Source organism: Tachyglossus aculeatus, chromosome 20, assembly GCF_015852505.1.
Source record: "Tachyglossus aculeatus isolate mTacAcu1 chromosome 20, mTacAcu1.pri, whole genome shotgun sequence".
NCBI lineage: Eukaryota > Metazoa > Chordata > Mammalia > Monotremata > Tachyglossidae > Tachyglossus > Tachyglossus aculeatus.
Window position 1 is genome coordinate 14,098,302 of NC_052085.1, and position 16,344 is coordinate 14,114,645.

The following is a 16,344-nucleotide window of genomic DNA, read 5'->3' on the forward strand; positions in this document are numbered from 1 at the left end:
GCTGACAAGTGGCGGAGATGGGATATGAACCCATGACCTCTGACTCCAAAGCCCAGGCTCTTTCCACTGAGCCATGCTGCTTCTCTACAGCTGACTCCCAAGCACACGTGATTGAATGAAAAATGCTTTTTCACAAGTGATTTTCCTGGTGTTTTCTATACAGGGATATTCTGTTTGAGAACCCCAATGATGACTTTAAAAAATCAGATTTACAGTATATCTGGTTTAGGGAAATAATCAGGTTTACAAGCAGTAGATTTTCTTTATCAACTCTGACTCCCATTTAACCAAAACTCTATGACAATGTGACAGCAGAAGAGATTGCCCTATTATCAAACCTAAAGCTCTTGAGGCAGGTTTTTTTTTAAATTGGATTTGTTAAGCGCTTACTATGTGTCAAGCGCTCTTCTAAGAGCTGGGGTAGATAAAAGCTAATCAGGTTGGACACAGTCCCCATTTCAGCTGGGGCTCAGAGTCTCAATCCCCATCTGACAGATGAGGGAACTGAGGTCCAGAGAAGCGAACGAGGTAACACAGCAGACAAGTGGCAGATCCTTCTGACTCCCAAGCCCGGGCTCTAACCACTAGATCACACCGCTTCAACCCTTGAGAGGTAGTAGGGGTGGGAAAACAGCAGATTGAAGGAAACCCACCATAGGCTTTCCTGCACTTCCCGATATATTTTGGATCCATCCAAGGAAACACTAAGCAGAATCACAGACTGTGAGCTCGTTGTGGGCAGGAATGTGTCAGTGCTGTTCTACTGAATCAATCAATCGTATTTACTGAACTCTCTCAACCGCTTAGTACAGTGCCGTGCATACAGCAAGCATTCAATAAATATGACTGAATGAATCTCCCTTGTTGACAGAGAGGAGTAGTGGCAAATTTTGCTCTAGACTAGAAAAATATCAAAGCACACTCCAACCCCCTCCACCCCTGAAAAAGGCACCAAGAGGCAAATTAAGCAGATCAACATATTCAGGCCTCAACTCATTAGCCACAATTAGCACTATATAACTATCTAACTTACAGATTGGGTCTCTTCTTAGGCTCCTGATGGAGGACACAAGAAGTCACAGCCTGAAAAGCTGCTCTTTTTCACAGAGCTAGCTGCCAGAGACGTGAAACAGATCAATGGCCTAGTAGCAGGACTAATTGAAAACCAAATGCTCCCAACAATCAACACGGACAACAATGCCCATCTGGATTTCATTTTTAATATTTGCATATGTGCTTCTGAGCGGCAGATAAATCAATCGGAACTGTTTCAAGTCAGAATCGTGGTACGAGCAGGAGGAAGCAGATGGCGAGTTTGTTGTAGCACTTTTAGAATCTGAGCCATCTTCGTATTATCTGGACAAATAAACCGCTGAAATGCCATGTACGTGTGGGCAGCTGTGAACCTTTCTGATGAATACGTCCCTAACTTTGGCTTTTGGTGTCCACCAGGACAGCAACTGGGGAGTTAATTAGCTATTCGGGAGGAAAATCCTCTTGGGCCACTAATTGGCAGTTTCCCTGAAGCCACACCTGATCTCCTGCTGTTTCCATGTAAACAGTAAGGGATAAACTTCACACACACACACACACACACACACACACACACACACACACACAAAAAAAAAAAGTCTGCCCCAGGTTCAGGGATCAGGGTAAAAATAAACTCAAACACAGAGACACACACACAGACACGCTCTCACATAAGAACACGCAGAAGTAGTCAAGCTTCCTCTCTACCGGCAGTTTGAATATTTGCTTCTGTTTGAGGTCAGCTTATTTTAAATTAAAATTTCATCAAGCCGAATCATCTGAAATTGAGTTGGAAGGCAGTTCTAATTTAAAAACGATCATCTTATTCCATTTTTTCCCTTCAGAGGAATATTATCTCTAACACTGCTAATTTCTTTCTTCTTTTTGACTGTGCAGCAGTTTTAATCAATGGTGTACATCAGGAAATTTCTAATGCGATTCCCCACAGAGTCTACTGAGTATTTAGTGGCTCTTCCCTCCCCCAAAGCATGCGGCAAAAGTTTGATGACACCCTAATCAAAGTAAAACAAAGCAAACTCCAAACTCTGTCACCTGAATTCTTTACATATCAGAATCATTTAGGGCCTGGGAGTCAGAGGACCTGGGTTCTAATTCTGACACCGTGTAACCTTGGGCAAATCACTTCTCTGGGCAGCAGTTTCCTCATCCGCAAAATATCGTTTCAATGCCTGTTCTCCCTCTTATTTCGACTGTGATCCTCTTGTGGGTCAGGAACTATTTGTATCTACCCTAGCCCTTAGTACAGTGCTTGACACACAACACTTAAATGCCATTTAAAAAAAAAAGCCTGAAAAATAACTGAGGTTATAGCCTATGTTCTCCCTGGCCAAAGGCAAAAAATAGAATAAGTAGGCTTTTTTTTTAATGGAATTTGCTAAGTGCTTATTATGTGCCAGGCCCTGTGCTAAGCGCGGGGAAGCTACAAGCTAATCAGGTTGGACACAGTCCCTGTCCCACATGGGGCTCACAGTTTCAATCCCCATTTGACAGATGAGGGAACTGAGGCACAGGGAAACTGAGTGACTTGCCCAAGGTCACATAACAAGCAAATGGCAGAGCTGGGATTAGGATGGGAATGTGTCTGTTTATTGCTATATTGTGCTTAATCAATCAATCGTATTTATTGAGCGCTTACTGTGTGCAGAGCACTGTACTAAGCGCTTGGGAAGTACAAGTTGGCAACATATAGAGACGGTCCCTACCCAACAGTGGGCTCACAGTCTAGAAGTCTAGCTTAATACAATGCTTTGCACACAATAAGCGCTCCAAAAATACGCCTGACTCCGGGCCTTCAGACTCCCAGGCCCGTGCTCTACCCACTAGGCCACACTGCTTCTCAATCTCAATCTCTCTGAATATGAAGAAGTTTGCGCCTCCACAGCCTTTGCCAACTTCATGAGTCCATCAACGGTATTTATTGAGCACTTACTGGTTTCAGAGCACTGTATTAAGCACTTGAGAGAGTGCAATCAAGTATAAAAGATCCCTGTCCTCAAGCTTACAATGTACTGGATGAAGAGCACTTACTAAACACTTGGGAAAGTGCAACAGACATTGACTCTCTCCCCCTTCAAAGCCTTATTGAAGGCCCATCTCCTCCAAGAGGCCTTCCCTAAGCTCTCCCTTTTCTCTTCTCTCACTCCCTTCTGCAATGTCCTGACTTGTTCCTTTTATTCACCCCCCTCCCTGCCCCACAGCACTTATATACATATCTGTAATATATTTATTTATATTAATATCTGTCTCCTCCCACCAGACTGTAAGCTCTTTTTGGGCTGGGAATATTGTACTCTCCCAAGTGCTTAGTACATTGCTTTACACACAGTAAGCACTAAATAAATATGACTGAATGAATGAATGAACGAACACCGCTTGGCATGGTCTTAATAAATACTGTAGCTATGAGGCAATTATAGGTTTTATGTTCTTAATGAAGGAATGAATAGGGAGGTGAAAAAGAAAAATGTCAATCAAGAAAAGATCTAAAATCTTTACTTGCTCTCAAACATACTAAGCATGGTCTGTTTGTCCAAATATGAAACATTCGTTCACCGCTTTAAGATAAAACATCTTATAAAGGTGATGCAATGTATCAAAAATAGTAAGGCTCCTCATAAAACCTTCATTAAAGAAATCCAACTATTCTTTTCTACCACAGACCCATCTCCAAAGCATAAGTGTTCTGAAACCCCCAATCACCAATGTTATTTATTGAACACTTCCTGCGTGCAGAGCACTGTACTAATCTACATAAAGACTATTCTGTGATTTCACCATACCACGTAAGGAAGAACAATGGACCCCTTCATGTTTCTCCATCTTACAACTTGAAGTTTTCCTGAAACTCTCTTCACAAAAGTTTGATTCCCCTTTCAGTGTCTGCCTATCTTTCAGAATATATGATCGAACAGAGGCTTTTCTGTGTGAAAGAAATGACCTCCTCCTTGATGCGGCCCCTGTCAATTAAAGGATCATGAGCAGAGCTTTCATTCGCTTTAAATCACACCACTGGCTCACTCGGGATCAAATCTCTTCTCCAACCTCTGGCGACAAACCATTTGTCCTCTTCTCTTGGCACCCGAAAGGAACAATCATCTCCTTTAACTAGAGAGGTTTGATTTCTCCTTGGGATTAGGGTAGATTGTTTTGCTCATGGACGTGATGTCATCTTTCCAGAGAAAAACATACTAACCCTTTCAATCTATCTTCAGTCATTCAATCTGAATCCAACGATTCTTTTCTACCACAGACCTATTTCCAAAACTAAAGGTTTCTGAAAACTCTATCATCAATGGTATTCACTGAGCGCTTACTGTGGACAGAACACTGTACTAAGTGCTTGGGAGAGTACAACAATGTAACAGACACATTCCCTCCCTTAACGAATTTACAGTCTAGAGGGTGAGACAGACATTAATATAAATAAATGAATCAGAGAGAAGGTACTCCATCCTTACTCTTTCCTATGACTTTTCCAGCTCTATAACGTCCTAAGGGGCAGCTAACAGAACTGCTTGAAGTATTCCAGGTTTCCTAATGCAGAACTCAAATCTTTTTGTTTGTTTTCCAGACCCTTCCCAAAGATCCAACTCCAGGAAGTCAATTATAGTCTTTTGGGATGGATCCCATGGTTAATACTATCAGATTGCATCACATTATTGCTGCGCACTTGAAGTGGAAGATCCAGAGGATAATGGCTATCAGGGAACGTTTCTGCTAATTCTGTTGCATTATGCTCTCCCAAGCGCTTTGTACAGTGCTCTGCACATAGTAAGCGCTCAATAAGTATCATTGATTGATTATCACAGTTCTTTATTGCTAATGACTTCACTGCCACTTGCTTTTAAAGTTTTTTTATGGTATTTGTTAAGCACTTACTATGAGCCACACACTGTACTAAGCTCTGGGGTGGATACACGCTAATCAGAATGGACACAGTCCATGTTCCACCTGGGGCTCACAATCTTAATCCCCATTTGACAGATGAGGGAACTGAGGCCCTGAGAAGTGAAGTGACTTGCCCAAGGTGACCCAACAGAAAAGTAGCGGAGCCAGCGTCAGGACCCAGGCCCGTGTTCTATCCATTAGCCCACACTGCTTCTCATCCCTTTGCTCAAACATCCTTTTGCTCAACTGAAGGCTTTAAATGTAGATGTTAAAACTAAAACAAAACGCCTTTCTCACATTTGACAACTGATCGTTTTTTCCTCAAGGACTCAGAACACTTTACAAACTAACACCCAACCATGCCAAGACTCCTGCCCCTCAACTACTCCAGTACAAGCCATTGAGTTGAACAAAGCCACAGTGTTCATGGTGAGAGAAGAATACTGTGTCTAACTGAGGGGGGCGGGGAGCTTCAATATCCCCTCTGGGATGTTGTGATTTACACCTTAATAATCAATAATAATAATTACGGTATTTGTTAGGCGCTTACTATGTGCCAGGCACTGTACTAAGGCCTGGGGTGGATACAAGCAAATTGGGTTGGGCACAGTCCCTGCCCCATTTTACAGATGAGGTAACTGAGGCCCAGAGAAGTGAAGTGACTTGCCCAAGGTCACACAGCAGACAAGTGGCAGAGCCAGGATTAGAACCCAGGAACTTCTGGACTCAAAGGCCCATGATCTAACCACTATGCCACGCTGCACCTTGAAAGGCATCATCTAGGTGAAGTGTCCTTAGACATCCCTTTATACTTTGACAGGTTTGAAGAGGGCACCTGCTCTTTTCTTTTTTTAATGGCACTAAGCGCTTAATACGTGCCAGGCACTGCACTAAGCGCTGGGCTGGATACAAGCTAATCAGATTGCCCCGCAAGGGGTATTAACTCCCATTTGACAGATGAGGGAACTGAGAGGCCCAGAGAAGTAAAAAGACTTGCCAAGCAGTCCCCTCTTCCATCCAACTTTTCAAAACAGCCCCATGTGGGACAGGGACTGTATCCAACTTGATTTGCTCGTATTCACACCCAGTGCTTAGTACAGTGCCTGGCACACAGTAAGCGCTTCACAAATACCACAATCATTAAAACCTGGAAAGGCTGAGGTCGCTGATACCACACACCATGTCTTAATTTGATTTTCCTGTATCAGCTCCAAGTACTTAAATGTCATTAAAAAAACCCACCTTTTGTGACAGGGCCAGGTCAGGCACTGGTGGAGAGAAATTTCCGAAGAGATGGAGTTCAGAGAACCCCAGAAACATCAGGGATTGCCTCTAGTAAAATAAGATCACACTCATCCTTCAATACTCCGGGAGAAGCACTCCTCTTTAGAGCCAAAATGGATGATGTCATCCCTTGGAAAACTTCCAGTTTTGCGATTCCAAAACGAGATGGCAGGTAACCCTTGAGGTCTCCAACGACTTGGGACTCATTCGATCAGCCCTCCCCATAATTCATTTATTTATTGTAATTTATTTATTTATATTAATGTCTACCCCTCGTCCCTCTGCCAGACTGCAAGGTCATTGTTGGTGGGGAATGTGTCTGTTTATTGTTATATTATACTCTACCAAGCGCTTAGTACAGTGCTCTGCACAGAGTAAGTACTCAATAACTTCGATCAATTATCTCCCACACAGCCAGTCTGCATACTTTGCTCTTCTAAACACCAACGTATGCACTGTACCTCGATCCCGTCTCTCTTTACGCCTGCTCAAGTCCTCCCTCCTGTCTGGAATACTCTCTCCCCTTTGTATTCGACAGACCATTACTCTCCTCTCTTCAAAATTCTTCAACACAATAAACAAAAACAACCACTCCTCCTCCAAGAAGCCTTCCCTAACTGACCTCTCATCCTCTCATTCTATTCACCCTCCCCTCTGAATTACCTCTCCACTTGGGACCCACCCCTCAAGCGTTTTGAAACCCCGTCCACAGCCCCACAATATATACATCCATATCTTTCCTACCTGCAATTTATTTTAACGTCTATCTCCCTCACGAGATTGAAAATTCGAGAGCAGGGATCGTGTCTACCATTTCAATTGTACTGTGCACTCCCAAGTGCTTAGTACAGCGTATTTACCACTCTGCTAGACTGTTCTCTCCCAAGTGCTTAATACAGTGCTCTGCCCACAGCAGGTGCTCAATAAATACGATTGATTGCTTTGCATACAGTAAGAGCTCAAAAGATACCATCAGTGGATTGACTGACCTCCCAAGAGCTGAAGAGTAAGCTCTTTGAGGGAAGGGAACATGTCTACCAATTCTGTTATGTAGTACTCTCCCAAGTGCTGTGCACAGTGCTTTGCACACAGTAAGCATTCAATAAATACCATGGATTGATTGCATCTCCTGGCCTCAGGGAGTGGGGAACTATTCACACCATCTGTCCATTCTGAGAACAGCTGATTATCCGACAACCGCCAGTTTTCGATCTACCAAATCTCTATTCATTTTCAAATAATTCTCCCAGTTTCCTAATTCGACATCCGATCAACAATCAATCTCATCTCAGCCTGATGTGCACAATGGAAACAAAAATAGCAGAACCTCTGGATGGTTTTCAAAAATCGCGACAAACACCCTGCAGTCCTGAAGCAAATCCTCTCAGGAAGCCACTGGGTCTTAGACCCCACCCTAAAATTCCATACATCTCCCATCCCCTGCATAACTCCAGAAAGAGACACTCTCTCCTCCTGGCTAACTATTTGCCCAAAAAGACACATGCAAAAAATATCCACCCTGAACAATTCCGATCGAAAAATCACCTCAGGAAAATCCCAACCCCTACAGTCTGGGCAATCGAGGAGGGAAGATTTACTCGATCTGCCAATTCCTTGTGTTTAGCTGGCAAAAGGAAGTTATTTTCAATGGCATAACAAATATTACTTCCTCCTCCTCTCCAAGTGGCTAGTAGCCAGGCTGCCATCAAGGAAGGGTCAAGGAGGTCCAAATGAGGCGATCCCCTTCGGATTTGGACGAACCTATGGAAGGTGACAACTCACCTCCCCCTTCCCCCCTGTGTCAGCCCCCAACACCACCCCAGGGACCCCTGGCTTGACTCCCTCCTCCGAGTTCCCATAATTAATGTAATAAAAGCCCATTCAAGGCCTCACCCCATTCAGCAGGAAGCTGAAGGAATTTGACCTTGTGACCTTGGGTGTCCTTCACCATTGACCCTTGGGGCACTGTCTAAATAAAGCACCTCCGCTGTCCTCTGCCATTTGGTGGACAATTCGCGTCTCTCATCGGACTGCATCCCACCCCATTGGCTTGTAGCCACCCCAGCGTTTAGCCCAGTGCCTGACACACGGTGAGCGCTTAACAAATACCACAATTATTACAAGTCCGGTCTGGTGGAGTCGGAAAACCTAAGGGGCTCTGGCCGTCTCAATTTTCCTAGCAGCGTGTAACGGATACCCTTGAAAGAGAGATCTCCTCCACACGCTGTCATTCCATCCTCAGAGCCGCAATGAGTTATGGCAATGAGTTGAGGCTAGCTTACAAGCCACCAGATCTCATCACGGTTCATTTCTTTCCCCCCCAGAGCTGCCAAACAGAAATGAAGGGTGCCATCCCGACTGCAGGAGTTTTTCCTAAAACGCTAGCGAACAAGTCGAGCGAGAGATTATTTCAGACCGGCAGCTCCTCCTACCAGTGTGTTGGGAGACCGCGTTGATTTTCCTCCCCATCTCTTCTAGGGCCATGTCTTGGGTCTTCAGCCGACGCTTCATTTCCCGGAAAGACAGAAAGGATCCAGAAAGGGCATCTTTCCCTTCCGCTCCGGCCCCGGGTGGGAAGGTCAGCTCTGCATCTCAATTAGCCCTCGCAGATGTCCAAACGACGCAAAAGGGACACATCCCTTCCTTGAGATGAGGCAGTGGCCGCTTGAAGTGGGTCAGGGATGCCGATTCCCCGCTCGCTGACAATTTGTTGTTCCCTCCCCTAGTCGGGGGGTGTCTGGGGGGGCACCGTTGAATACCAGATAATGCAGTTTCCCCTCCTCACACCCTGGACTATCTCGGATTGAGAATGACAAGCCCCAAACCAATGCTACACTGCCCTAGCAAATGAATAAAGCAGGGGGCTGAACCCAGTCCTCTTTGCAAAAAAAAAAAAAAAAAAAAATGCTTTGCAGCATGAAGGTTTGTGGGTTTTGTTTCTTTCCTTTTTTTTGGGGGGGGGGGGGGCAATGCAACTGCTACTCACCAGGTAGCGACTTGATGTTCTATAGCTCCACTGCAGACTGAGAGGACAAAACCCTACTCAGCTTCACTGCCTAGGAACCAGGAGAGTGCTACAATACATCACACTGTGCAGTGACAATAATAATGTTGGTGTTATTGGTTGGTTGGTTGTTAAGCGCCTTCTATGTGCCAAGCACTATTCTAAGTGCTGGGGGGATACAAGGTAACCAAGGTTGTCCCCTGTGGGGCTCACAGTCTTAATCCCCATTTTACAGATGACAGAACTGAGGCACAGAGAAGTTAAGCGACTTGCTCAAAGTCACACAGCTGACAAGTGGCGGAGCCAGGATTAGAACTCACGACCTCTGACTCCCAAGCCCGGGATCTTTCCACTGAGCCATGGACAGCTACTGCACAATTTTTTTTTAAATGGTATCTGTTAAACCCTTACTAGGAGCCAGGCACTGTACTCAGCGCTAGGGCAGATTCGAGCTAATTGGGCTGGACGCAGTTGCTGTCTCATGTGGGGGTCAGAGTCCTCATCCCTGTTTTACAGAAGAGGGAACTGAGGCACGGAGAACCGAAGCAACTTGCCCAAGGTCACACAGCAGGCATGGGCTTGGGAGTCAGAAGGTCATGGGTTCTAATCCCAGGTGTGCCACTTGTCTGCTGTGTGACCTTGGGCAGGTCACTTCACTTCTCTGTGCCTCGGTGACCTCACCTGGAAAATGGGGATTGAGACTGGTGAGTCCCATGTGGGATAGGGACTGTGTCCAACCCAATTTGCTTGGCTCCACCTCAGTGCTTAGTACAGTGCCAGGCACACAGTAATGACTTAGTAAACACCACAAGTATCATTATTTAGTGATGGAGCTGGGATTAGAACCCAGATCCTCTTACTCCCAGGGTCATTCTCTATCCACTAGGCCACATTGCTTCTCATGCTCTACATTCATTGGTGCGTTTTAGTATATTAGGTGCGTGTTACCCCAGCATTTAGTCACAGGGCTTGACGCAAAGTAAGCGATCAATAAATATCACCATTATTTTATATCTGATCCTCATTTTACAGATGAGGAAACATGTCCAGAGAGGTTGAATCGGCCCGGGGCACAAAACACACTTTGGGATTCCAGAGACAAGCACAGAATTTTAATACAGCCTGCATTTCCCAGACTTGAACCCCCGTTTTCCTCAACTCCTCCCCATCCTCCCTGCCCTACCTCCTTCCCCTCCCCACAGCACCTGTCTATATGTTTGCACAGTTTTATTACTCTATTTATTTTACTTGTACATATTTACTATTCTATTTATTTTGTTAATGATGTGCATTTGGCTTTAATTCTATTTGTTCTGACAACTTGACAACTGCCCACATGTTTTGTTTTGTTGTCTGTCTCCCCCTTTTAGACTGTGAGCCCACTGCTGGGTAGGGACTGTCTCTATATGTTACCAACTTGTACTTCCCAAGCGCTTAGTACAGTGCTCTGCACACAGTAAGCGCTCAATAAATATGATTGATGATGTAGGAAGGTCTCTCTTGATAGTGAAAAATCAACACCTCAAAACTGTAAGCTCACTGTGGGCAGGGAATGTGCATTTATTCTTGTATTGTACTCTCCCAAGTGCTTAGTACAGAGCTCTGCACCTAGTAAGCACTCAATAAATATGATTGAATGAATTAATAAAAAAATGACCCACCAGAAAACTCATCAAGAGAAGCAGCGTGGCTCAGTGGAAAGAGCCCGGGCTTTGGAGTCAAAGATCATGGGTTCAAATCCCAGCTCCAGCAATTGTCAGCTGTGTGACTTTGGGCAAGGCACTTCACTTCTCTGTGCTTCAGTTCCCTCATCTGTAAAATGGGGATGAAGACTGTGAGCCCCCCTTGGGACAACCTGATCACCTTGCAACCTCCTCAGAGTTTAAAACAGTGCTTTGCACACAGTAAGTGCTTAACAAATACCATCAATAATATTATTATTATCTATGAAAGGGTTTACTTGCTAAGCCCGTGGAATGGGTGAAGTTACACAATTCCACCGGAGAAAACTACGACTTGGAGTCCTTCAGACTTCCTCACCCCTTCCATAACTGGACTTCTGGACTGTGAGGTGATTCACAGTTCTGACGAAGCCACCAGGAAATCCTGGACACCGTAGCAGATTATTTCAAGGAAAAAATTTCTGGTTCTCCTAACCATCCTTCTTCGCACAGGAAATATCAGAGGCAGCACCCAGGATGGGAAGTTATAGGAATATGGGTGTGCCTACCATAGATAATGAGATAGCCTTAGAATGAATAACCATTTACGGCTTAAAGACAATGGGAAAATCCCATGTCTCGATAAAAAAAAAGGTATTTATTGAGCGCTTGCTACCTGCAGAGCACTGAACTACGTGCTCCAGTACCAATAGGTCAGAAGAATGAAGTCCCATGTGCAGTCACATGGAGGGAGAAAGTGACAGAATGCGAGGTGTCTTCTGATTCAGAAGACGGTGCCATTGACTGCGAAATTTCACTCAAGCCTCCAAGGGGAGCACAACACTTCAGTTGAGAGAGAGAAAGAGAGTGGGAGAGAGAGAGAAAGGTGCTGTATTGTACTTTCCAAGCACTTAGTACAGTGCTCTGCACACAGTAAACACTCAATAAATATGACTGAATGAATAAATGCATCTGCTCTAAAACACACTAACTCACATAATAAGGGCTTAAACACCACAGTTGTCATTATTATCATTTATGGAACTGAAGAGAAAGGAAAACTGGAAGCTGATTATGCCTATCCTTAAGTCATCCTTAATAGATGATGCTGTTAAAGGTTAGTGAACTCTAAACTAAGCATTCATTACTAATAGGACTCCAGATAGAGTAAAATACCCTTCCTTTCAGGGACCCATTCTACCCACCTCTTGAAACCAGTGGCAATCTTCACTGCTTGTCCATATCTTCCTTATATCAATGTCTGGCTCCCCCTCTAGATTGTAAGCTTATTGTGGGCAGGGGAAGTATCTGCTCTGCACTTAGAAAACACCCAATAACTACAACTGATTGTTTCCACTTTAACTCTGCACATACAGAGTTTTACTAATGGCCCTTGGGAGCAAATCTTCTGAAACTTCCCATTAAGGAAGTTATGTGGATAGAGCCCAGGCCCGGGAGTCAGAGGGAACTGGGTTCTAATCCCAGCTCCGCCACTTGTCTGCTGAATGACCTTAGGCAAGTCACTTCACTGGACTTCAGTTACCTCATCTGTAAAATGGGGATTAAGACTGTGATCCCTTTGTGGGACAGGGACTGTGTCCAACCCAATTGGGTTGTACCTACCCTGCACTTAGTACAGGACTTGGCACACAGCAAGTGCTTAACAAATATCATTAAAAAAATAAAAGAATAAAAAAGTAAGAACCAGGAGCAATTTTAAAAAATAAAAGCCCCAAGTTTCTTTTTCAAAAGAATATTATTCCAACACATGTCCAATTACATGTTCATGCTGTTATTTCCTCATTAAACCACAGCAGTATGCCAACCAGGAAAGTTGATCTATGAATGGAACTGAACCAAAAACAATACATAGTAGGGGTGAACAAGTGTAATACATTTTCAGGAGATGATATACAATGTTGAATTAATGTTGATGTGGATGATGTTAATTAATGTCGACGCAGCTGCTGTAGCAGGTACTTCCCTCTAGATTTGTTTATGCGGGGCCAGCAAATTTTACAGGGTTTGTAAACTCAATGTATCACCCCGCCGCCTTTCTATTGTGTTTTCTTCCTCCAAGGAAATGAATACATCCATCCTCCAAACAGATCAGGAGACTGTATATGGAAGTGCCTCTCCACCTCCATTAGTTGGGGTTCACTGGTCTAGATGTGGCTATGTTGGTTTCGTCAGGGATGGTGCCATCTTGGACATCGCCACCCCTGCAAGGGTTCACTTCCCGGGCCTGGTTCATACCTAACCATATGCAACGGAGCTGAGGCATATTCGAGAGAGGCTAATTCACACTGGAATCGCCACCGATTTGACAGGAAATTGAGGGTCCACGATATCAAATGCTTCCCACTTGCGGAAGGACTGTGGGAATGGAAACCGAGTCACCCAATCAGATTCAAGTTTCAGGTCCATGGCCGACCTGCCCAGTGACCTTAGGCAAGGCAATTCTGAGCCTCAGTTTCTCCACCTGCAAAATGTGGACCATCATACCTGCCCCTACTTACGCACAAGGTAATTAATGTCTGTTCCCCCCTCTAGACCGTAAGCTCATTGTGGGCAGGAAATGCGTCTGTTTATTGCTCTCCCCAGTGCTTAATACAGTGCTCTGCACACGGTAAGCGCTTGATAGATATGATAGGCCGACTGACTACTAAGTAGAAAAGGTCTTTGAGTTCCTCACATTACAGGAATCCAAGAATACACTAATTCAAGTACGAACCGTCTACCCAACAGCCTGATTCGACAATTTCCACACAATGGCTCACGGTTCCCAGGTGGTTTGATGGTAACCGTTTAAATCCTTCACCGAACCATCACTCGAGGAGCTCGAGAAGTAACAAGAGAACAAGAGGGCCTGCGTTACCGGCAGGCAGTCTCTGCATTCGGCCATTTTCTAGCCCAGTTCCCCTCTGCCTCGTCTTGAATATCTTAAGACACAAAGAATTCATTTAGAAAAGTGTCCCTTGCATAAGATGTTAAAGGGCGACTCTGTCCAGGTCGACCTTGGAGTGTGCCTACTTTAAGGCAACAACCGTGTTTTTAGGGCGGTTTTAACTTTAAGGATTCTTAGCGAGCATTTCTTTTTAAGGGGTATTTTAGTGGAAAGAAATGGAGGCCCTGGAACATTGTGTATACCACTCAAACATCTAGGGCAGAATAATGCTCTCCCTCTTAATTTAACGCATATGTGCTCGTTAGCGTACAGTGAGACGCATATTTAGCAGGGTCTGATTTCAAGACTAATTTTCCAGGCATGGCAATCTTGCCAGTACCATTTCGACAAAATGGGACCTATAAATAGATCTTACTTTATACTTATTGGCTTCACGGTGTTCACTGAAAAAGAATTTCTACTGAAAGAACAAAGGATGTGGCAAGTCAGTTTTACTTTCTAACAAAAAACAGGAACGTTTACCCTTGAAGAAAACTCTGGATGATTTTATCTCAGAAATCTCTCTTATGAGGGGAGGAAGGGAGCTGGATTTCCTTGCGAGAAAATGTCATTTTGCATTTGAGTTTTCACTTCTAATGCGCACTTTACATTTGTGTTTTGGTCGCCCTTTCGAAGTCGGAAGTAAACAACACTAGTACATTCAAATCAGATGAAAATATGTATTGAGCCAAAGACATGCCTTTGCAATTTTCAACTGCCACCTCTGTTTGCAGCATTTCTTGTTAAATGAAAGTGATTGGAACTGCAAGTGGACAGAGAAATTGTATCTTTGCGACAACGATTCATTCATTCAACCATATTTATTGAGTGCTTACTGTGTGTGAAGCACTGTACTAAGCACTTGGGTGAGTACACTGTAACAATAAGCAGACACATTCTCTGCCCACAACCAGCTTACAGACTATGACGTGAACTTTCTTTTGGCTTCCTGATCAGCCAAATGAATTTCCTGATTACATTATGTGTAATTAGAAAACTTTAGATAGGAGCAGTTACAGTCCAGATAAACTTTAAAGTCCAAATAAATGTAACTTGAACACTGCATAGATGTTGAAAATAAACATTGACTTTCCCCCTCTAGACTGTAAGCTCGTTGTGGGCAGGGAACGTGTCTACCAACTCTGTTATATTGTACTCTCCCAAGTGCTTAATACAGAGCTCTACAAGCAGTAAGCACTCAATAAATACCCCCAACCGACTTCAAAGTCATGTCCATTTTATCAAATCATAAGTTCTAAATTTCTGGCGAAAAGGAAATAAGACCTTTTGGGTAGTAAATTATAAAAGTAAAACAATCACCTTATTTGAGGCTCAGGGTTAGAACTAGCCATTGATAAGCTTTTGTGACAATTACCTTGAATCTACCTCAATGCTTAGAACAATGCTTGGCACATAGTAAGCTTATTAATAATAATAAAAACAATGATTGTATTTAAGTGCTTACTATGTGCCAGGTACTGTACTAAGTGCAGTCATTATGATTATTACTATTATCATCATTATGAGCCCATTTACTTTTAAGAAATCACTTTTCCATCAGTGGGTCTGGGTACTGCCTGCTGCTTATGTCTGAAATTTACTGAATTCCTCAGGGTCAGTGGGTTTTCACTACCTCTTTAGACCGTAAGCTCCTTGGGGGCAGGGATCATGTCTCCGACTCTAGTGCACTGTATTTTCCGAGGCGCTTGGTACAGTGCTCTGCACACAGTAGGCGCTCGATAAATACGACTGAATTGAACGAATTACTGACTTCTCTTTCATTCAACCCCCATATTCAATCTGTAACCAAATCCGGTCAGTTCTACCTTAACAACATCACTAATATCTGCCCTTTCCTCTCCATCCAAGCTGCTACTACACTGCTCCAAGCTCACGGGCTTGGGAGTCAGAGGTCATGGGTTCTAATCCCAGCTCCGCCACTTGTCGGTTGTGTGACTTTGGGCAAGTCACTTAACTTCTCTGTGCCTCAGTTACCACATATGTAAAATGGGGATTAAGATTATGAGCTCCACGTGGGACAACCTGATCACCTTGTATCCCCCCAGCCCTTAGAACAGTGCTTTGCACATAAAAGACGCTTAACAAATACCATCATTATTATTATTATTTATCATATCTCACCTTGGCTACTGCATCAGCCTCCTCATTGACCTCCCTGCCTCCTGTCTCTCCCCACTCCATTCCTTACATTGCTGTGCCGCCTGGGAATTTTTTCTAAAAAAACCCTTTCAGTGCACATCTCCCAGTTCCTCAACAGCCTCCAGTGGTGGCCCATCCTCCTCTGCATCCAGTCAACTCCTTAATGGCGGCTTTAAAGCACTCATTCAGTTCACCCCCTCCTACTTTGTCTCCCCAATTTACTACTTCAACCCAATCCACACGCTTCATTTCTCCAATGCCAACCTACTAGCTGTACCTCCATCTTATCTATCTCAACTCCCCGCCCACATCCTGCCTCGGCATGGAACTCCCTCTTCCTCCATATC

At 44.1% G+C, this 16,344-nt stretch overlaps 1 protein-coding gene across 4 annotated transcripts in view; it reads right to left on the reverse strand.

The window, feature by feature from the left end:
• Positions 1–16,344, reverse strand: part of MCF2L (MCF.2 cell line derived transforming sequence like) — a 146,728-nt gene that overhangs the window by 108,497 nt on the left and 21,887 nt on the right. The window contains exon 1 of one of the 4 annotated variants that reach the window (XM_038761553.1): positions 8,658–8,992. The exons of the other annotated variants lie outside the window; for them this stretch is intronic. Within the exon in view, the coding sequence (XP_038617481.1) occupies positions 8,658–8,736 (79 nt within the window). The 5' untranslated portion in view covers positions 8,737–8,992. Of the gene's footprint in view, positions 1–8,657; positions 8,993–16,344 lie in introns of those variants that run through there. 4 annotated transcript variants of the gene reach the window in all.